The sequence below is a fragment of the Trachinotus anak genome, unplaced genomic scaffold, assembly GCF_046630095.1.
Source record: "Trachinotus anak isolate AG129_WGS33_773 ecotype Australia unplaced genomic scaffold, CSIRO_AGI_Tana_v1 ptg000007l, whole genome shotgun sequence".
NCBI classification, from domain to species: Eukaryota; Metazoa; Chordata; class Actinopteri; order Carangiformes; family Carangidae; genus Trachinotus; species Trachinotus anak.
In genome coordinates, this window is record NW_027273858.1 from 15,020,621 (window position 1) to 15,043,168 (window position 22,548).

Here is a 22,548-nt window from a genome sequence, read left to right on the forward strand (position 1 = left end):
TAACACCAGTTCCCATAATTTCAGGATGTGTATGATGATTAATCAAAACCCAGATGTTAAGACACAATGTTTTTCTGCAATGTTTTTTTTTTTTTGCCATTTGTGTGAACATGCATGGCTTATGTCATTTACACTTACGTCACAGTGCAAAACTGTATGTAACATAGCATTAGCAAGGGTGAACGACCAAGTGGGCAACTGCCATAGGACACAAAACCACCAGGGGCCTCCAGATCCCTCATAACATGGAAGCACAACAGTCAACTGACATGTTAACAATAACATAAGGCGGGCCTGCTTTGTTACCTCAAAATCAGTGTGACCATTATGTGTGTACATTCCTGAATTCATTTTCTAATGTTTTTTTTTTTGTTAACCTGGACTCTGTAACTTTACAGTATAAAAATACTGCATGCAATTAACGAAGGGCTCCAAACAGGGGGATTCATAGGGGCCCAGCAGCCGGGGCCCTCCTGCAGGTTGTTCTGGCAAAGGGCTACTGCTTGCATTCACATTCATCATCATACCCTGTAGACAGAGTGCTGCTGAAGATGGCAGTCGGCCCCTACATCATGTCATATTGGGCCCCACTGTAAGCATCACACACTAATGGTGAAGGGCCACCTCTTCAGTCCCCACTGACAACAACAAACTAGGTTGTCATGAATAACTCGCTGAAATTACCCCAAACATTCATTAGCAGCAGATATTTTTGTCCCCCACTGCACTATATATATATATATATATATATATATATATATATATATATATATCAAGGTGTTTAAAGTGAGATCATTCCTGATGACCACGTAAAAACGGATTCACTGTGACTGAGCTGTGAGGGTAACAACAAGCTGCACAGTTACACAGTTATGACCGCAGATGACCTATCCGAGTTGCCGTAGTAATGCAAGACTGTGGCACTCCTCCTCAATGAACGTTGGAAAGATGGCGACGGCATACGCACAAGCGAGAGTCAACTGTGCCGGTGGATAAAAAGTGCTCCAAAGAGACAAAAATCCGCCTCTCTTGCAAATATTTACCGGTGCAAAGTCTGTCTGATATCGCTTAGACATGGTTTAGTCCATGCACGGCTAGGAACAAGAAGCCACTGCTTTGCTATGGAGCCTCCGGATCGTAACAAGCCCAGCAGGTATGCGAATTTGTTGAACAGACACTACACCATCAGGACCTCGCACTTGCCAAATAGGGAGCTGAATGTGACACTGCAGTCGGCTCTACGGGAGCGCTTGCGCATCCCTCGGAAATATACTTCCTGCCAAATAGTGGTACGCTTGCAGTTACTGCATTTGCAACACAGGAGTTGCAAACTTTTTGGAGCAACATTTTCAGACGCACTTTGCCGCGGATGTTCTCCTCCCACCTAATTCTCGGTTGCTAGAGAGAGAGAGGCAAAATGCTCGCCAAATGTTAAGGTAACACAACGAACAAGTGCAACATGTCAGGGGAACAAGCTAGCTAACGTCTGCTGTTAGCCGCCGCTTGTCAGTTTATTGTTCACTCACAACTTCACCAACAGGAGCTGACGGCGCCGGAGCGGGACAAGCGTATCAATGTGGGCTCGTAAGGTGGTTTCGGAAGTGCGTTGTTGATAGTTTGGGATCGCCAGACCATGCATTTCATCACAACACCGCGGCACAAACTTCGCTGGCTTTAGCTAGCATTTCGCTCCTCTGTTATTGTTAATCCCCTAGCTAGACTTGGCGCTCCCGTTGTTGTCGTCTCCCTCTCCGCTGCTGAATCATGACACGGGCTTGTGGACTGTGTACGTTTGATTTGCACACTTTGCGCTCTTTATTGAGCGGGGGTTTTCGTTTCTTTGAGGTCTGTAACTCAGCTGACAATCTGTTGCACCAAATATCTCATCATGCTGTAAAGTGCGCAGATGACAAGGCTACTGGAGGGTACATGTCTGCAGTCTCGTAGGGGGGATGCACACAAAGAGACACTGGTGAAATGTTTTTCTCACATGTGCACATCCCTTAATCGAAATGCCGCAGTGTTTACCCCTGACCGCTGGCGACAGACCCTCAGGAATCTGCTGTTATGTCTTCCCCCTCTCTCTTCTCCTCACATGCAGTTGTTTGTCTGCGGAGCGAGTGACTTTGAGGGCATTTATCACGGTGGATCAGCTCTGTCATCTTCGATAATCCTGGTTTTGAGCAAATAGCTTGTTTGTTTTTTTTGTTTTGTTTTTTGCCCAGTAATGATTGAGCCAACAGCTTAGTCCGAGGTGAGGACACAAACAGCTCGAATGATTGTGCAACACTGTCCCTGTTAATGTAATTACTGTCCCACTGTCTCATAAAGAAAAACACTGAGCCATTAAACATACTGCTGCTGGGAGCATGACAGTGTCACAAGTTGACATGATCGCAGTGTTGTTTAGTGTCTGTGCAGAGTTGAGGGTGAAAGGTAAATTATGCTCCAGAAGGCTCAAACATGTGCCTTTTTTTTGCCTATTTATTTCTGTTGTAATGGGATCAGAAACCTACAACACTTGGACAACTGTACACAACAAAGGTAACATGGCTGACAGGGCAGAGTTTGCAGGAACACAGTATGAATTCTGACAGATCTGTAAATGACAGGTCTCACAACATGCAGACATCGGTCACCTTTATGTTTTATGACAGAAACATCCTTCTATAAATTAAGCACTAAATCTGAGCTCAGTTTAAACTGGCAGCTATTTTGAGAAAGAGGAGTAATGGGCTTGGCGTGGCAATTGAAGGCGCTCACTATCGTTGCAAGTACAGAGGTCCTTTGTCAATTATGTCTCATTTTCAAAGTCAGTGTGAAGACATTGTGGCTGACAAGCATTCCAGGGATTTCAGGATGTGGTGTACTGTGCACAGTGGATGGCTGCCTCGAGCCCCGGAGACGCTCATGGGGTAGAACTCATTAATGCCTCCATTTGCCAGGAGCCCAGGCTGTAGAATACAGATGGACTGTCCTCTAGCATTTCCTAACTGCATCCTGTCTCTGCCCGCACCTGCTTTAGAGACATTAATACCGCTCTCACATTCTGTCACCGTCATCTGTTATTTCCTTTTAAACAACAGAATCTTTGGAACTAATCTACGACTTGATAATACTATTGTGCTGCAAGAGTAAGATCGTTTCAGAGGATAAGTAGTAGAAAGGGAAAGGAAAGATCCTTAAGTGCTGCAGAATAATATGCTCATTGATGAGATTGGCATTTATGATGTGCACAACTACAAAAGAAAGTGAAATGCGAGTTGAAAATGACAAAGGTGCTGCTTATGACTCTACAGTTTCAATTTCAAGGTGGCGTAGGCTGCTGTCTGCACTGCATTCATGCAAGTGGCATAAAAACATGCCATTACACCATTTACTTCATGCTGGAGCCCACTGTCTGGAGTGTCTACATTTAGATACATTCAGGTCATGTGACTTGTTGTGGTTAATGGCTTGAGCTTCCACTGGTACAGTGAGGACTGTGTCTTGGACAGAGAATGTTCCCTGGTGTAAGGCATGATGTGTAAGGCAGTGTTTTAGAAATGCACTGCGTTTTCTGCTTCCTCTGAATGAAAGTAGCTGTCTGTCTGTTGTGCACGCACAGTATGCTTTGCACAGTTGCGTGTAGGAGAGGTTGGGAAGTCCACTCCTGGCAGTGTCACACTGTTCCAGAGGAGGGTGTGGTCAAGTATGTCGTGTTCATTGTTTCTGAAGTCTGTCAGCCTATGGCAAAACATCTGATTGTTTCCAGTTTATCAGGGCTTTACAGCGAGCCAGACATGCATATTTCAGTTTGGGCAGATGTGAACATAGATTTAGATTCTTGTTGCCTCACCAGTTAACCCCAGAGTGAAATTACAAGGCAGCAGAGACATCCTTTGTAGGGGAGGGGGGTTTCAAAATCTGGATTTAGCCTACAGAGCATCAGTTATGCTAGTGTTGCCTAATTAGATGGAAAGTGTGCTCTTAGAAAACCCCAGCCACCTTCTCCTCCTTTTCCTCTCTCTGAAAAAATCCCCTATAGTTTGGACATTGTGAGCAAGTGTGCTCACTAACCAGCTGTGTGCTATTCAGCTGTGGGCCTCACGGGCCACGTGTCACAACTATACAATAGAGTGCCCCATCCTGGTACAATGGTGTGGATGGTTGGTGTCAAAGGTCAGGCCCCCCTGACTCTGGCAGCCCTTGGTATCACTGCTTCAGTCACTATACAGAAAAGAGTCCTGATTTTGTGCTGTTTATTATGCACTCAGTGTTTCTGCCTAGGGGCTTTAGCATTCCACTGGCCTTTATTGGAGCCCCAATGAGCCATCAGATGAGCCATTGAGAGCAGCCAGACACCATCTGCAGTGATAATTCACTAGTGGCAGCCAGGCAGGGACAGCTTGAAGAACGTAGTGCGTCTATGGTTAACTGCAGGGCATGGAGGCCAGTAACTTTCTCTGGGCGGATCTGTGAGTAGGTTTAGGAAAAAAGCAAAGAATTCAGAAGAGGAATTTGCACAGCTTTTACTGCAGCAGCACAATCTGTGCTTGAAGTGTGTCATGGCAACCAAACAAATACCCGGCAGTGATGGCGTCATTGGTTCCGCTGTCATTCCTAAGTGATTTAGTCATGCTGTTCTGCGTAAGGAAGTGTCTTTTTAAAACTCGGTGTCACTCCCTCTCACATGCACCTACTATTTCTGTCCTCAGACACCACTCACTCATGCGTGCTTTGGAATGTTTACGAATGTGCGCACAATCTGATCAAACCTGTGATGGACACAGTGGGAGGTCGATGGCATTCACTCCGTCTGGTGCCTCCACGCAGCTTCCTGATACCTGTCTTGATTTTTGCATTGCATTTGCACAGCACATTTGTTTGTTGCTGTTGGTGCTAAATGCCTTATTGTATCACACAAGATTGCTTACTGTTCCTTCTTGTGCCTGCATACTGAAAAGATCACTGTGGTGTGCTGCTTCTACAGAACAAGCCCCTTCACAATTTCCAATACAACACACTCATAAAGGCACCAGTGTTCTGTCATGGAGGAGTTATTCTGTAATTTCAAGACTGTTGTGGTTAAGGTTGTTGTGCTGTTAAAGTTATTCTTGCAGTATGTTTCGCCTCATGAAGTCTTGATTCCATCTGAAATCTTGTTGCATTAAAAGTTGCAGGATTTGCAGCAGGTGTCTGTCTGCCTTGCATGTAATTCCACAGCTGCTCCCAGGGGACTCTGCGTGTGTGTGTGTAGACAGATTCTACTTTGGGGCAGATGGGCAATAGAAGTCTGGGCTCTCTCTCTATGTGGCTCCTTGAAAAGCTTAAGCAAGTGATTTCCAGATTAATCCCCCTCCCTTAGCACTCACACACACTCCCCCAGTGAAAGTGATACAGCCCCTTTCAACTCCATCCACACAGACGCTAACAAGCGCGTGTTGGGGAATGCCTTTCAGTCAGATGATCGATGATGGGACACATGGTGACCAGCATATAGAACGCCCTTTTTCATGCCCCTCCTTTTTTTTCTCTTTTTGTTTTTGTTGGCGGGGTCAGACCTTCCAACCTTTGTCTCTAATCCTATTAAAAAACCCTCAGAAAGGCATTAGGGAACAAAGCTGTGACAATGTAATCTAGAAAAGCGTGCTGTTTGCACTCTCAGTTCTTTCATCTCTTCCTTTTTCCCCAGAAGGAACTGATTGAAGTGATTATTTTGTTTCCTTTGAGGCAACATATTCTGCTATGGATCTTACTTATTTGAAACTCACAGGCAGGATGTGGTTAAGCCACTTTGATGTCCACATCTTTATTGTGGCTCAAGATTTATTCTAATCACATGAAAGTGGTGTGCTCTTTTGCATAAGCACTGTGTTTGCATACGGGTCCGACAACCTCTACACACTTTGGAGGAGTTAGTCTCAGTGCTGCATGAAAACTTGACTTGTGCAGTATGGTTGATGACTTAGCAGACAGAGTTAATGAGGGTTACTATTTCTCCCGCTCTGGTTGAGCCATTATGTTTACCTAGACCGAGAGAGGGTGCCCACAGCTTATTATCCTGCGTCTGCACGGCTGTGGTCATGCACAGAGCATCGCTGCTGTGCCTCTGGGAGGCAGCCAGTCAGGCTCCAGAGGACAGACAACTCGTCAGTCTGCTGTAGGTAGTAGCAGACATTCAGTCTAGTTGCAGTTTAGCAACCTGTTTGCTGTGGTATTAGAGAAGATTTGCTGCACACTCTGTTTTGGGTACAAACAACTCAGCACTATTTGACCTTGCACACACATTTATTGGGTTCCCTTGTGATATGACTGAAACAGTTTCATAATGCCAGTGCATTGGCTCGCGGTTAACATCACTTCCGTGTAACTGTGATAATTTCAAAGATGCAAATCTAGCCCATGTCGATAGTTTGTTCATCCTGTTTTTCTCTAAATGTTGTAAAATGTTTACAGGCAGACCAAGCCAGTGGAAAATGCATCCCAACAGAACTTTGAGGTGGATGAATCCTATGACTCTCCCAGTGAGGAAGAGGAAGCTCTGTATGGCACATCACCTCCCTTTACCCCCCGTCAGATGAAACGCATGTCTGGCAAACATCAAAGGAACAGCCAGGCGAGGAGTGCTGGTCGGTCTCCCAACAAGGGTAAGTTAATAGATCGAGTCAATTGAAGTGTATAAGGAAATAAGTTTTAAAAATGTTTTACAATTGTGTACATCTGTTTTACTGACTGGGCAGTATTTTCTGTGTTCATTTCAGTGGACCTTAGCCCGTCTGTTCTTAGAGAGAGTCCCAGGCCAGTGGAGACCCCTGAGGAGTACAGCTACAAGCAGGGAAAGAAGCAGAGGGCCACACTGCGCTCCACGGAGAGGGACCACAAGAAGACCTTTGAAGGATCCTTCATGCTGGATCCACTCTCGAAGTCCAGCCCCTTCGGTGCCATCAACATGGATCCCAGGAAACATTATTTGAGCTTGGGCTGCAGCAGTTGCAAACTTCCCGTCTCTATGCCCCATATTGCTCGGCCCCACCGCCAGACCTCCAGGACAGACTGTCCTGCTGACCGCCTCAAATTCTTTGAAACTCTGCGGCTGCTGCTCAAGCTCACGTCTATGTCCTCCAAGAGGAAGGAGAAGGAGCAGAGAGGCCTAGAGAACATGGCCTTCATGGGCCACAACAACGAGGTCATTTGGTTGGAGCTGCAGGCTTGGCATGCACGACGATCCACCAGTGATCAAGACCTTTTTCTTTTCACTGCCCGCCAGGCCATCCCTGACATCATCAATGAGGTGTTGCACTTTAAGGTCAACTATGACAGCCTGAGAGGGGCCCAGTGTTCAGGGTTTCAAATAATCCAGGGGGACTATCAGAGCATCCCAGATCTAGTCTGTGGAGAGGAGAGGGAGCCTGCTGTAGCAGAGACCAACCACTGTGGAGTAGATCCCTGGGGCTTTAGCGCATGCCCCTCGACTGCGATGAATGCAGCAGAGCCTCTGGGCTCTGGTGCTGATTGCAGGGAACACCTTCAGCGCCAGCGGCTGGCATTTGAGCAGGTCAAACGGGTTATGGAGTTGCTTGAGTCTGTGGAAGCTTTGTACCCCTCTTTACAGGCCCTGCAGAAGGACTATGAAAAGTATGCAGCACGAGACTTCCAGGGCAGGGTGCAGGCGCTCTGTCTGTGGCTCAATATCACCCAGGACCTCAACCAGAAGCTGCGCGTTATGGCCACTGTGCTGGGCCTCCATGACCTATCACGTATCGGGTGGCCCGTCTTTGAGATCCCTTCACCACGCTGCTCCCGTGGCAATGAAGAAGAGGAGAGTGAAAAAGATGAGGAGAATGACTCGACAGCTACTTTTACAGCTGAAAGTGAAGGGGAGGACAGGGATGTCGAGGAGGAGGGGGCATTGGGACACGTAGCAGATGGAGAGTTGTCTCCCCCACTGACTCCTAAATATGCCCGATTGTTGTCAGAAGATGAGTTTCTCCCAACCGCTACTGCAGGAAGTGCAGAAGCAACTGCGGGAGGGGGAGTGTTCTGCCCCACAGCCATCTACAGACCATTTGTGGATAAAGCTCTGAAACAGATGGGACTGCGTAAACTGATCCTCAGACTGCACAAACTGATGGACCGCTCTCTTCAGCGGTCCAGAGCAGCACTGCTCCGCCACACTCCTGCACTGGAGGTGAGAGTATAATATCTTCAGGCTGCACATGCTTAATGATGAACATTTTATTCTAAACAGAATGATCTTGAATTAAACAGAACTTCATATGTATTGGAGTTAGAAAAGTGTCTAAAGTGTCCCAGTAAGGTGTTGCCTCCAGAACAGCTTCCTTGTCATAGATTCTCAGCCTCTTAACTCTACTGGAGTTTTAGACAACAAGAAAGGCCCCATCTCAACACATCAACAACACAAGTTAACACATCACTAATTTTCCTTAAACCATTCTTGGAGTCCTTGTGCTCTGTATGAAAGCATCTACATTTTTATAGTGTTAATTAAACCACCTGACTTTGATTGACTCTTAGTCCATTGATGAATATATGTATTAGCTTCAGTCACTTGTAGTCATTTGATTTTTGTTAGTTTTAGTCAACAAAAACTAAAGACAATTTAGTGACGTGCTCGTCAGTGACAAGTTTGTCTGATTTTCGTCATACATTTTTAATTTTTAGGTCTTCTAAGCATTTTGAGGCTGCAGCTGTCGCCTTCTTTGTATACAGTTACCATGGTTACAGGTGTCTCTCACAAGGAGTCACTCTGTTCTGCAGTAACGCACAGACTGGCTGACGTCACTGAATCCAGTTAGCATTTCCAAACTGTCTGTTCGAACAGAACCGCTCTCTCTAATCTAGCACAGTTGTTCCTGTTAACCGAGCAGTTCATGATGAGCCATTCACAAGGTGGATTCACTCACCTGTTCACAAAAATACTGTTCACTGTCTGGAGAGGCTGTATCATCAGATAAGATCAATACTGTGATCTAAGTTTAGTGAACATCTACAGCAGTTAGTCGTTACATTACCATACTTCTTTACAAATGTTGGCATGCTGCCTGAAAGTTTTTTTATAGTCCGTAAATCAGTTTCATCTAAGAACAGCTAACATCAAATGACATTACCAAGAACACATAACTTTGTAAGGTCAGAATCAGCTTTTCATATACAAAGAATTTGCTGTGGTGTTTTGGTGCATAACAATAAACACAGTAAGTCGAAAAAATATAAAGACAGATAAGGCAACTACTGCAAGTCTGAAATCATTAATGGAAAACAGAAAAAAATCAATAAAATATTAACAATACAAAATATGAAAAGATTACAAAAAATAATACAAATATTAACAGTATTGCATCAGGACAAGTGGCTAAACCCTCACTCTGAACAAGTGATATTTTGGACAGCAGACGAAACTAATCAGATAATGTAGTGTGTGCTCTCTCAGATGCAGGTTGTTTCTTCCATCTTTCACAGTGTTTAGTTTATATTCATTAACAAAAAATGTAAGACATTTTTTCATAGTTCTCATTTTCAGAGGTAACTTTTTCTTCACTTTTAGTCTGTTTTCACAGTGAAAAATAGGTCGTCAACGAATATTTTTCATTAACACTAATTTGTTGTGACTGCACTCATTTATTCAGGTTTATCTATATTATTTATATACTGTTTGTAATGTTTTTCTGTGCAAATGTAAGTAATATAATCAGGCACTTGAGGAAAGAGCAGTTGGAGGTGCTCTCCCAGATAGAAGCTGTGCCTTGTCTGAGCCCAGGCTGTAAACAACAGAGGATGTGTTGACACAGTGAGAAAGCTAGACAGAGAAAGCTAAAAAAAAAAAAAAAAAAAAAAAAGAGCCGTAAAGAGAAGATAATTGTTTTTGACTTTACTACAATGGATGATGAGCTCATCTGGGTGTTAGAAAAAGTGAGCTTTAACAATTTAGTGCAGCATTTTAGGGAAGTTCAGACACTGCCGTCCTCCTGCAAATGTACCACAAGGAATGTGAACACTTCTTGGATTGTTGATGTGATTATGAAGGAAGGAGGGGGAGACACAACTTGTAGCTGTTTAAAGTTGGTAACAGGGAATTGTCTTTGCAAAGTTCAGGATCAGAGTGATGTTTTTGGTAATGTATATACTCTGCTGTGCAGTCCAAAAGGGATGCATCTTTCCAGAGTCTTTGCAGATTCCTCTCTGAGATTGGTGAGCCATCATGGATTAAGTGTTAACTCTGTCAATATGTCAGTATATAATGCATTAACGTCTCTGGACCTATCTTCCACCTGCAGTTTGCAGACTTCCCAGACCCCATGCTTTACAGCGATTACCTGCCAGAGCTGTCGCGCCACCTGTCCTGCAGTGGTCCGGCACACCCAGAGCTCGGAGCAGACCAAGTGTCCTGGGAGGATTTGCTGGACATGGACCTCCCATCCTTCCGGCCGGCATTCCTTGTGTTGTGCAGAGTCCTTCTCAATGTCATTCACGAATGCCTTAAACTGCGACTTGAACAGAGGCCTGCTGGAGAGCCTTCACTGCTCAGTATCAAACAGGCAAGCAGCTGTTGAAGTTCTTTAGCATTAGAGTTCAGAGTTTCTAGGTGGCTCTTCTGTACATGCTGTGCCACTCACACTGAATGACTGAACACTTTTTACATCTGACTAACGTACAGTGTATTTTAGTTACATTGCATGCTTATTTTTCTCATATTAAAAAAAGGGATCAGTCATACGGCATGGCCTGCAAGCACATACACTCATCGCAGAACCTATAGTGGGCACATATGGCATGTGAACTTTCTGTATGAACACAGAATAGGCTGGTAGAAATTCCTGCAGTTGGATTGGAGTTTCGTCTTATAGCGAGCTGTGTAATTCCTCTGTACTGATTAGTGAATAAATGAGTAACCTTACTTAAGTTTGTCCTAAAGAATGAAGAGAAGAAAAAGAAATATTGAAATACCTATTGTTACCATTTTGTTGGACAGCACTGTCCTTGAAGGCTGTAATACATGTAATGCTTGGCAGGTATGTCATATTTATGTGCTGATCTTTTACGTGTGTTGCTTGTGCTCTGCAGTTGGTGCGTGAGTGTAAAGAGGTTCTTAAAGGAGGTCTTCTGATGAAGCAGTATTATCAGTTCATGCTGCGTGGCGTGGTGACTGATGCTCAGGGCTTGCAGACAAATGCCAATATTGATGAGTTTGAAGAGGACCTGCACAAGATGCTTGTGGTAAGATTCCTAATCTTCCCCCTCCTCTACATAAAGTTAACTTTTAAAGTTGTGTAAAGGCTTGTGAATTTATGCATTATTGAAATGTGACAAATGTAACATCTGTCTGTTTTTGTAGGTTTACTTTGACTACATGCACAGTTGGATCCAGATGTTGCAGCAGCTGCCTCAGGCCTCTCACAGCTTAAAGAACCTGTTAGAGGAGGAATGGCACTTCACCAAGGTCATCACTCCTTACATCCGTGGAGGAGAGGCCCAGTCTGGGAAGCTTTTCTGGTGAGTGGACTTGCAGTCCATCTAACATGTGGCAGAGTTTATTAATAATTTATATGAGACTGAGAACTGTTCTGCTGTTTGGCAGTGACATCGCTGGGATGTTGCTCAAATCCACTGGAGAGTTCCTTGATGCTGGCCTGCAAAAAAGTGGTAATGAATTCTGGGAAAGTGCAGATGACAGCACGGCCTCGGATGAGATCAGGTAAGGGGAATAAGATGGTCTAGATTTCTGTTGTTCTTTTTTAAGTTAGTATTATAATTTTTTGTCCCCGTGGAGCTGTTTTACACCTTGAACCTTTTGATCCCTCCAGGCGGTCAGTTATTGAGACTAGTCGGTCACTTAAAGAGCTGTTCCATGAGGCCAGGGAGCGAGCGTCCAAGGCTCTAGGCTTTGCCAAAATGCTTCGCAAGGTGAGAGGCAGCAGTGAAGAATTTTCACTCCCTTGAAAGAGGGAACCAAAACAGCACAGACTTTGCAGTTTATCTGTGACCCTGTTTTCTCGGCTCACTGAAGAACTGGAACTGTGTGTTCTGACACACACTTTGTTTGCTTGCTTCTCTGCAGGACTTAGAAGTTGCTGCAGATTTCAGTATCACTAATGGGGTGACTTGTCTCCTGGAGGCACTCAAAAAGAGAAACCATGTCAAGGTGTGTTTGGTGTTCTTTTAATTTTGCACATATTGGATCTTTCCTTTCTGTCGTCAGGTCATTGGTGTATTTTTTAACCTCCTTCTTTTATGTCCAGGTTCAGATTCCTGGCTTGGAGGAGCTGCAAGTTTTTGTCCCCTGTTGTTTGATGGATCAGCGGCCACTCATCCTGCAGCTTCTCAATGCTGCTGCTGGAAAAGACTGCTCTAAAGAGCCTGAGGAAATTGCTGATGATGAGGCCTACCTGCTCATGAGTAAACACAAAGCCGGAGACTCCAGCACTGATTCTGACTGGGCTCAGTGGGAAGGAGAGCTGCTCAAACTGGTCCCCCAGATGGAAACTGTTGACACTTTAAGGGCCATGAAGGTATTTGTGTGTGTGTGTGTGTGTGTGTGTCCATGTGTCCATGTGTCCATATCCATTGTTTACAAGCCTCACACTAGTGTAATGTACTTCCAGGTCGAGAACATGCTCTTGATAGTGATGCAGTCAGGTCATCTGGTGGCCCAGCGAAAGGCCTTTCAGCAGTCCATGGAGGATGTCCTCACTCTCAACCGGGAGCAAACATCCAGTCAGCCTCTCATCGCGAGTGCTCTGGAGGAGCTGAAGGTACTTACATAACCACAGGTTATGATTTCTAACCTGTGTAATCACTGGTTAGTTTTGTGTTGTTGTAAAGACTGGTGCATGTCTGTGTCCTACTTTCAGATCTGTTTTTTACCACAGTTGCTATGGGTTACCTTGAATTTCCACTCTATTAACATTACCTGTCATCACCACAACCTAAAAATACACCGGACCACTGTCCATTGACTAGATTTTGTAAGTAATTCTTACAGGGGGAGTCACTGAACTTTTACCACACAGTCCTGTACAGATCCAATTTTGCTAACCTGCGGGTCAGGTACACAGGTGCAGGGCTCGGTGGCCACATAAATGCTATCAGTTTCTGTTTTGAATGTTTTCACTGATCGCTGTGATTCTGAGATTTTCTGCAGAACCTTTTTTTTTTTTATAAATTAAATAAAATAACAATCAAACTCTTCTCTTTCCTCTCCCCGTCTTTCTCTCTGCCCCCACAGGATGAGGCACTACAGCTATGCATTAAGATCGGTTCTGCCATTGAACGAGTGGAGTACATGTTCACCACAGAGTTTGAAGCAGAGGTGGAGGAGTCTGAGTCAGCCACGCTGCATCAGTACTACAGGGAGGCAATGATACAGGGCTACAATTTTGCCTTCGAGGTAACAGCCTCCAGGCTTTTAGAGGCTTGAACTGTCACACAGTGTATATATTTACGGTTTGACTCTGATTATAGTTTGACATTGATTTTTCCTGGTCAGAGCTTGTGACTTAACACATTTCCACTTTCCACTTTACAAACATTTATGTTAACATTGTGATTTTGTGGTCATGGGTCATACTTTACAAAGGGCAATAAAGTTACTTAAGGACTGAATGAATTGTGGAGTCATCAGATGAGGAGATACTGCGGCAGTAATCCTAAACATACTCTGTTATTTACAGTACCACAAAGAGGTGGTGCGTCTGATGTCAGGAGAGTTCAGGCAGAGGATCGGGGAGCGCTATATTGATTTTGCCCGCAAATGGATGAACTATGTCCTGACCAAATGCGAGAGTGGCAGGGGCACCAAGCCCAGGTAAGGCCTCACCTTCTGTCAATGACATTGTCATGTAATTTACTTATGTCACTTTTTTACCCTCTGGTTGAGTGCAGGGTCTACCTGTTAGTGTGGTGTTCCTGAGGCAGCATTGACTGGTTTAAGTGTGTTGCTCAGGGATGCTGCAGAGAGAGTTAAAGCCAGGCCAAGCCAGTGCAATTAGTCTTGGACAGATAAATTAACAATGTTCCCCATCAGCTTAAACAAACAGATCAAAGCTTTTTTTTCTAACAGTATGTAAGATCGTAGTAGTTGAAGGGGTTTTGTTTGTGTGATAAATGCTGTTTGCCCTGCTGTTTTCTATTTTTAAATCTATCAACTGTAAAACCTGACATATTTAGCTGAGCAATAGTCTTAATTGAAATACATTTCTTTTAGCCCTTTTTGAGCCATGACAAGGCACATTGGCAACAATGTGCAACTGCAATAGTAGCATTAGACCTTTTTTTAATATTATGAAGAATAAGCAAACAAAGCAAGGCACAAAGTTTGCATGAGCGTGTTGTCCTGTTTGGATCATTTAAAACTGTGCCACCCTAGTACCTTCTGTTCCTACAGTGGAGAACACGAGGTGCTACTTCGAACATGTCCTTCAGGATGAAGATGCTGAAATCTTTTCCATTATTAATCACACCTGTTAGATGTGTGCTCCACACAGCACAGTCAACTGGAAAACATGCATGAATAGCAAAATTAACCCTTCAACTTATTTTTCTATCAACTTTAAAGTTGTGATTTCCTGCATGTTTATGAAATGTGCTGATGCGCCTGTGACTGTACAAGTGTCTGATTACATTTCAGTTATGATGTTCACATTTTACAATTGACACATTTTAATCTGTTACAACATAAATGGAAGTGAGGGGAAAAACTGAAATGAACAGTAGCACAAAGTTTTGGGACCCTGATTGTCTGCCATGTTACACCTGCAGGTGGGCGACTCAGGGTTTTGATTTTCTTCAAGCCATCGAACCTGCCTTCATATCAGCATTACCTGAGGATGACTTCCTGGTAAAATAACCTGTTTCCTCCTCTTTATTGTTTTCTGCAAATTAGAAAACATGTAATATGATGTGTTTATTATCTGTTGACGGTGAATTGACCCTTCTCTCTGCAGAATTTACAAGCTTTGATGAATGAATGTATTGGACATGTGATTGGAAAACCTCATAGTCCGGTCACCGGCCTGTACATTGGTAAGACGCTCTTCTGTGATGCCAACTGTCGGTGACTTCTGTATCTGGAGTTCAGGATTTATTTCAGAGTTTACATTCTGTTGCAAGTTTATAATCTGGGTGCCATGGGGACCGGCTGTTAACACAAAGCAGATGCAGCAGCAATGAAATAACAATCCAGTTCCCGTAGAATGGCAAAGAATTATTTGTTTGACTGGAAGTTTGTTAGTTTGAGTGACTCCACAGACTACACAGACTCATTTGAGCAACATCATGCTGCTGCTCTGTGGCCAGAAGCAGAAAAAAACTGTGGTTGTTCTGGGAATAAGTGAAAGTGTGAAGTAGGGTGTTACTGAAATAAGACCATGTTTGCTCAGCAAACATTTTCCGACTGAAATATATATATATATAACAAATTATATTGTGGGTAAAACACGGAACGGTTATTAAAACCATCCAACTGCAGACTGTCAGACACAGCCTTGTTTCTGCCATTGAATGCAATACAAACATAGTATTTATAGAAAAAAATGCTACAAAAAGTGACCACTATACCCAGCCAAAATCATTTTTGATGCAGAAGGTCTTAGGTGTATGCAAACCAAGATATGGGAACAACAATCTGGCAGTTGCACAGAACTAAATGCTGCAAATTCTCTGCCTTTGACTTGGATGTGGTAAAGCAACACATTGCAGTGGCTGTCAAGTGACTGCATGATAACCTCACCACTGGATGTATGAGGTTGTAAAAATGTGTCCAGTTTACCCCCATTGATCAGACTTGATGTTATTTCTGTGCTGTTTTATGTTATGCAAACAAAACAAAAAAAGATTTTTGTCTAAATTCTTTTGATAGGACACTTAGAGCATGAAATAGTGTAGGTAAGAGCACTTTGACTTTTGAGCACTCTCCCACCAAGTCTTGAAAAAAAGCAAATAAGTGCAGATCTTTTTCTAGATTTTATAACTTTTTCTTATATGTCTTATACATCTACTGCTTGTTTTTAATATATTGTCCTCTTTCTCCCTTCTATCTCCCTCTTTCCCATTTTCTTATTCATGTGAAGCATTTTACAGCTGTCTTGAGAGGAGCTACTGTATATAAATATATATTCAGAATCTATATAGAGAATCCCAGCAAGCAAACTTTCTATAGCTCTGAGTTCCACTCCATCAATGCATAGTCTGTTCAGGGTTTGCGTTGGTGTGTGGCCTGACTAAATTAAGCACTGGGTGTTTTTCTTTTCAGCTCCCAGGAATAGTCCTCGTCCAGTAAAGGTCCCTCGCTGCCATAGTGACCCACCAAACCCCAATCTGTTCATCCCTAATGCTGAAGGATTCAGGTATGTGATGACAGATCAAGTTTTCACAGTACTCTGTGTGCCCACTGTGCACTGAAGTTAATACTCTTTCCTGCATGGCTCATTGTGCCTCATTACCTTGCTTTTTATACCTACTCATGTTTGGGCTTCATAGTTGTTGAGCTTGTGTGTGTGTGACCTTCTTATGTATGTGTGTGCTGCAGAGTATGCCAATGGTCATTTCATCATTTTTTTAATGATCATCTCTGAGTGAGTCAGCGTGCGTGTGTGTGTGTGTGTGTGTGCGTGTGCGTGTGTGTGTGTGTGTGTCCCTCAACCAGGCTCCCAGTCTCACACACACAAACATATGTATACATATCCCATGCCAAGCCACCACACCTCCCAAGGCAGAGCTCCTCAGTTTGTTTTTTCACCACACAGCTCTCGAAGTCTCCCCTGCGATCTCCGGAACCAGCTGTTCCCCAATGGCCCTCGCCCTGTCCCTCAGGGCCCGGGGGAACACAGCCACACCAAAGCACCAGGCAGCACCCCCAGTGACGTCAGGTAGCCTTGCCCCTAAGTCACCTGGTAGAAAGTGTTGTCAAACCCAGCCGCAGTTTCAGAAGCAAAAACCATCACTAATTTTTTTTTATAAGGCTTCTGGAAAAAGGAGGAAATGCTTCATGTTAAGAGTTGAAATCACACTTGTTCTATATCAAAGAGGATTCACTAAATTCTTTTTTGCAGTACGCAGAAGCTTAGAGCCAACAAGTATTTTACCCTCTCATCAAATCTGTGATGTCGTGCTAATGTAGAGCGTTAACAGTTTCAAAACATGAAGAGAGTGAAACATTGTGCTTGTGAACTGATGGAAGGATATAGTTTATATTATACTTGTTTTTCTTCCATTATTTGGAGATTGAAGATTGAAGACTTTGGTGTACACTGTAAACAGTATTACGCCTTGGAGGTAACTTACTTTAAGTCATCCCTCGATAGAAAGCTCCTGGAACTTCTTTGGAATAAAAGAAGTTCCAGGATGATTTACATCCTGATGTAAATCAGGATTGATTTACAAGCTTCACTGGCAGATGCAGACTTCCTGCTTTTAGCCCTCAGATTGCATCGAAACAAACACTATAAATATGGATATTAAGACAGATATTGAATTAACTACTATATCCACAATGTGAGTCTGCCAGTCTTTGTAAACTGATCGTTTCCAGGCTCCACACTGGTAGAACATCACAGACCTAAATCTAGCATCAGTCCTTTGTAGTTATAGAGAAGTTTTAGTTTATGTTTGTACAAAAACCTTTAGTTTTAATCTTTAACTAACAGGAACAATTTTATTAAATTATATAATGAGGTATTAAATATAATTTAACTTCAAGAACTGGATTTCTTTAATGCACCAATGTTGTGTTCACAGCATGGATTTTAAGATAATATGTTAATCACTGTGAACTTGCTACTTGCTACATTTATAACATGCTATAAGATAATAATATGCATGGAACTGATGTAGGCTACAACAGGCTTCCTTGCTGAAATTCAATTTGAAGAAAAAACTCAATATGGACTTAATATGTGTCATTTTCAGCCTTCCAACTGATAATGTCATGTTTACAAGCACCGCAAAATGTCACCAAATCAGAAGAATGGCCTTGTACAAGTCTTATTACAGATGAAAAGAAGCTGTTGTGCATGGAGTGAAAATGGAGGAGAAAAAAAACCACACTACCTCATTGAAAGAGTGGGCGATGATATTCTGCTTTTAGTGCTATTAACACCAGTCTTGCTTTGATGCCGGTTATTTACTGCCATTAGATTTTCTTGCGCATCTGTATGTGCTTTTGAAATCAGAACATGCACTCAGGAGATCTAACCTTCAAGTGTGAATGACTCTGACGCATGCTGAACTGTTAGTGGGTGTCGGGATACTGGGAATGAGCTACATCTTTGTTTCTCTTGAAAGGTCGGATCATTTTGTCAATTTATTCATATAATTTTAAAAACATAATTCTGGCATTTCAGCATAGAATTGTATAGGATTTGATTGGTTAATGTAGTTTACAGTGTTTATATAATTTTTAATTTTAAGCACTTGTCTGGGAACATTTTCCCCAAAAGCATCTCAAGGTGAAGATAATCTAATAACCTCTAACCCTTTGCAAATAAGTGGGTCTCAAGATGTTAAGATGCTTTTGGGAAACAGTGCCCTCCACTGGTTACATTTCCACAGTTTAACATAAAGGAACCACTAAGTACATGAAACGTTAACAAGAACATACTCAGTCATTTTGAGAGCATAAAAATAAAGTGCGGTGCCATCTTTGCTGGGCCTTTATTTGGCCATGAACAGAGAAACCCTCAGACTGAAACGTAGCAGTCTGAATCAGAGGTTTTTGTTTGGACCACGGTGTTGCATCAGTGTCTTCCATGTCCTCGCAGGGGATCCAGTTACCACGAGAATGACCGTCTGTCGTCAGTTGCAGCAGAGTTGCATTTCAAATCTCTGAGCCGCCACTCCAGCCCCACAGAGGACAGAGAAGGTGGGTGCATTCAGTTCATCGCCACGGGTTGATTCACAAGGTGAATGTTCATCTGCCTGATTACGTGAACAACTCCTGTGATTTCTCCCTCCAGAACCCTCCTATCCTAAGGGAGATCCTAACAACACTGTACGGCGAAGCTGGGAGCTCCGCACCTTCATCAGCCAGTCCAAGGGTGAGGTTATTGAGTGATGAGGCATAGTAGATACACGGCTCCATACAGTTATCTGACTTCAGTAATAACTAATAATTTCCCCTCTCCTCTCTTAGACACAGCGGCACGGCAAAGCCCCATGGAGGCCGTCCGTCGCTCCATTCGTAAGTTTGAAGACAAACACTACGCCATGATGAAGCAGCGCAACATCATCGGCCAAGTGTGTCACACGCCCAAGTCCTATGACAACGTCATGCACGTTGGGCTCAGGAAGGTGACCTTCAAGTGGCAGAGGGGCAACAAGATAGGTACATCTACCCTCTGACTGCATCTAATATAATGTGGGTTATTTAAGGCACATACAGGCAGTGATGTTATGTTTATGTGTGTAACAGGTGAGGGCCAGTATGGGAAGGTGTACACCTGCATCAATGTTGACACTGGAGAACTAATGGCCATGAAGGAGGTATGTACTCCAGCAAGATCAGTTCAGTTTTTTTTTCAAAATAATAATAAATAAATGCAATTCAGATACTAATGATGATTATTTTGTCAACCAGATCCGATTCCAGCCGAATGATCACAAAACAATCAAGGAAACTGCAGATGAGCTGAAAATATTTGAAGGCATTAAACACCCAAACCTGGTGCGATACTTTGGAGTTGAGCTCCATCGGGTAAGAGGCATACGTTAATGTCCACTCAGGCATCACATGGAGCACACTGAAGTGGTTTGGTTTCAACTTTCATGTGCTCACCTGTAGGAGGAGATGTACATCTTCATGGAGTACTGTGATGAGGGCACTCTGGAGGAGGTGTCCAGGCTGGGGCTGCAGGAACATGTTATCCGGCTCTACAGTAAACAGATCACTACAGCCATCAATGTCCTCCACGAACACGGCATCGTCCACCGCGATATCAAGGGTCAGTTTCATATGCTCTGTGTCATATTTCTCACATCTTTTTTTTCTTAACAGACGAACAGGAAATTTTGAGTGAACTCCCATTTTTCCCATTGTTGTTTCTGTCTGTATCAGGAGCCAACATCTTTCTGACATCGTCTGGTCTGATTAAGCTGGGTGACTTTGGGTGCTCAGTCAAGCTGAGGAACAACACTCAAACCATGCCTGGAGAGGTGAACAGCACACTGGGAACTGCAGGTAAAAGCTTGTATGTTGTGTTTGGGTTGCAGTCTGCCAGAAGGTGTCGCTGTGGCTCAATATTTTTATTTATACCCTTTACCAGTGGATGTCTGCTGTCTCATGCTGTGTTTTAGGAGAAAATTTATAATATGCATATGAAGATTTACTATATATACTCTTATTTTTCTTTATGTAGTGTATTGAAAATAACAGTTTACTTTTTTTTTATTTAGGCAAATTTCTTCTTATTCTGTCATGTCATATGCAGCATTGTGTCCTATCATCATTGTATTACTGCTTAGTAAAGTCTAGTCTTTTAACTGTTGGTTATTTTTCCCTGTGTTTTCCTCAGCATACATGGCACCTGAAGTCATCACAAGAGCAAAGGGTGAAGGTCATGGACGAGCAGCAGACATCTGGAGTTTGGGCTGTGTCCTCATTGAGATGGTGACAGGGAAGGTAAGGAGGGACAGAGAAGGTGTCCTGTTTCACACTTAGTCATAGGTCCTTAACAGGTTTTAAAAATAAGGGCCTCACACAGGCTTATATCTCATTCAGGGATATTTTTCTGTGCTGTTGGTTTGTGCTGTCAGAGAGGAGAAGACAGATGGAAATACTTGTAGCTTTGTTGTTATTGCAAACAAGAGACCCATTGAAGAGCAGCTGTAGCTCTGGCATGCATTTTTTATGTTTCAGTTAAGTAAAATATTAATGTAACATATTTACACATTTATGCCACATATATTATTAAATTTTGAGGCTCGTTGTGTAAGATGCTGATTCACTGTTATCATAGATTATCTCTGTTTGCTATTTCAGTCTGATTAAAGTCTGTGGAGCCAGTGTCCCTACAGCAAACCTGCCACTTTGAGTTATTTAAAGTAGCTGTCAAAACCTAATGCTCACTAAGCTCATCAAGGGGAATTTTTTGTCTGCATGCTTAAGTTCTTAAATGAATCAGCCTCCTTTCACACCACTTCAGGTAGAGAGAGGTGGAAAAAACCAACCAGGAAGTGACTCATGTTCTTATTTTCATCTCAACCTGCAGAGACCTTGGCATGAGTATGAGCACAACTTCCAGATCATGTACAAAGTGGGCATGGGCCATAAACCTCCCATCCCAGAGAAGCTGAGCACAGAGGGGAAGGACTTCCTCGGTCACTGTCTGGAGAGTGAACCAAAACGCCGCTGGACAGCGAGCATGCTGCTGGACCACCCGTTTGTCAAGGTGCGATACTTCTGTGGAATACATCATAAAGCCGTCATGTTTTCTTTTGGTGATATTAATCACCAAAATAAAACCTCACTGTCATGAGTGAACTGTCACACTACGTTAATTTACAGCTGCTATTTCTCGTCTGTTTCAGGTTTGTACAGATGAAGAGTGAAAGTAAACCCCCTCTCTGGCTTTCAAGTTTACAAATTAAAGCACTACTGTACATGCTGTTGGCGAGAGAAAAAGGAACTGTGGAAGTTATGGCTGAAGGCACATGGAGTTAAACTGAGGAACTAATACAAAATCATTTCAGAGGACAACTGGACCTATGGAGTATAGGGTTGTTGTGTCTTTATGTACCCATGGACTGGGGGGAGGAGGGGCAGGGGTGGGGCTGTACATACTGTAAGAATAGGATTGGCTTTAATTCTTGTATAAACAATATTGTAAAGTTAAAGTAACTATTGCCACATTTGTTCTTCTCACTGGTGAAGAGACCTCTGAAAAGGCATTGAGGAATTTTTTTTTTCTTTTAAACAAATGGGTGGGGTGGGGTGGGACACAAATCTATGGCACTTTTAAACTGTTTACCCAAGGGGGCAGTTAAGTAGAGGAGGGAGGAATCTTATTTCAGTAGCCCTTTGAGGCAGAAAAGGATGCGGTAAATCTCACTGAATGGAAGGAGAAGCTGGTTTAACGTTATGAAAGGAGCACCATCCAAATAGTCAGATTAATTTATCACTTGTCATTTGGCAAGCGCGGGCACTAGGAAGGATTTTTTTTTTTTTTTTATATGTATTTTTCTTTGCCTTTGCTGAGGAGTAAATGTCAAGTTGGAGCAATGTTCAAGTCTACTGGTCGCCGGTGAAGAGCTGTTCATGTGACTGGAGCGTAGCCAACAAAGAGGAGAAACAGGGCCTGCTCTCCCTCCCTGCTGCTGATCACAAAACATCCACACATCCAAACACAGACACTGACACACACCACAACTTCTGGTCCTCTGCTGCTCTTATAGTGTTTGCTATGTACAAACAATATTAATAAACCAATTGTTTTTTTAAAAAAAAAAAAAAAAGGTGAACTGTATATTTTCCTTTTTATCTCAGAGGGAGTTCATTTCAGTTTGAGCTAACAGTAAAATCTTTGTCTTAACTGCATTGAAATATTTGCAGTGTTTGAG

At 43.1% G+C, this 22,548-nt stretch overlaps 1 protein-coding gene across 3 annotated transcripts; it reads left to right on the forward strand.

The window, feature by feature from the left end:
- Window positions 1-912: 912 nt before the first annotated feature.
- Window positions 913-22,520, forward strand: map3k4 (mitogen-activated protein kinase kinase kinase 4). Of its 3 annotated transcripts, none has more exons than XM_071480908.1 (27): window positions 916-1,153; window positions 6,439-6,629; window positions 6,744-8,170; window positions 10,278-10,538; window positions 11,065-11,217; window positions 11,336-11,493; window positions 11,579-11,695; window positions 11,805-11,904; window positions 12,059-12,142; window positions 12,240-12,509; window positions 12,603-12,752; window positions 13,226-13,387; window positions 13,671-13,804; window positions 14,758-14,836; window positions 14,943-15,021; window positions 16,250-16,343; window positions 16,743-16,865; window positions 18,756-18,856; window positions 18,951-19,031; window positions 19,127-19,318; window positions 19,406-19,476; window positions 19,571-19,687; window positions 19,775-19,934; window positions 20,048-20,170; window positions 20,505-20,611; window positions 21,201-21,380; window positions 21,520-22,520. In XM_071480908.1, the coding sequence occupies exons 1-27, from the start codon at window positions 1,122-1,124 to the stop codon at window positions 21,538-21,540; spliced, it is 4,767 nt and encodes a 1,588-aa protein (XP_071337009.1). In that variant the 5' UTR covers window positions 916-1,121; the 3' UTR covers window positions 21,541-22,520. The 3 variants fall into 3 exon arrangements, with proteins under 3 accessions (XP_071337008.1, XP_071337009.1, XP_071337007.1); XM_071480906.1 differs by lacking the exon at window positions 916-1,153 and adding an exon at window positions 1,237-1,436; XM_071480907.1 differs by lacking the exon at window positions 16,743-16,865 and having other exon boundaries at window positions 913-1,153.
- The last annotated feature ends 28 nt before the right edge of the window (window positions 22,521-22,548 follow it).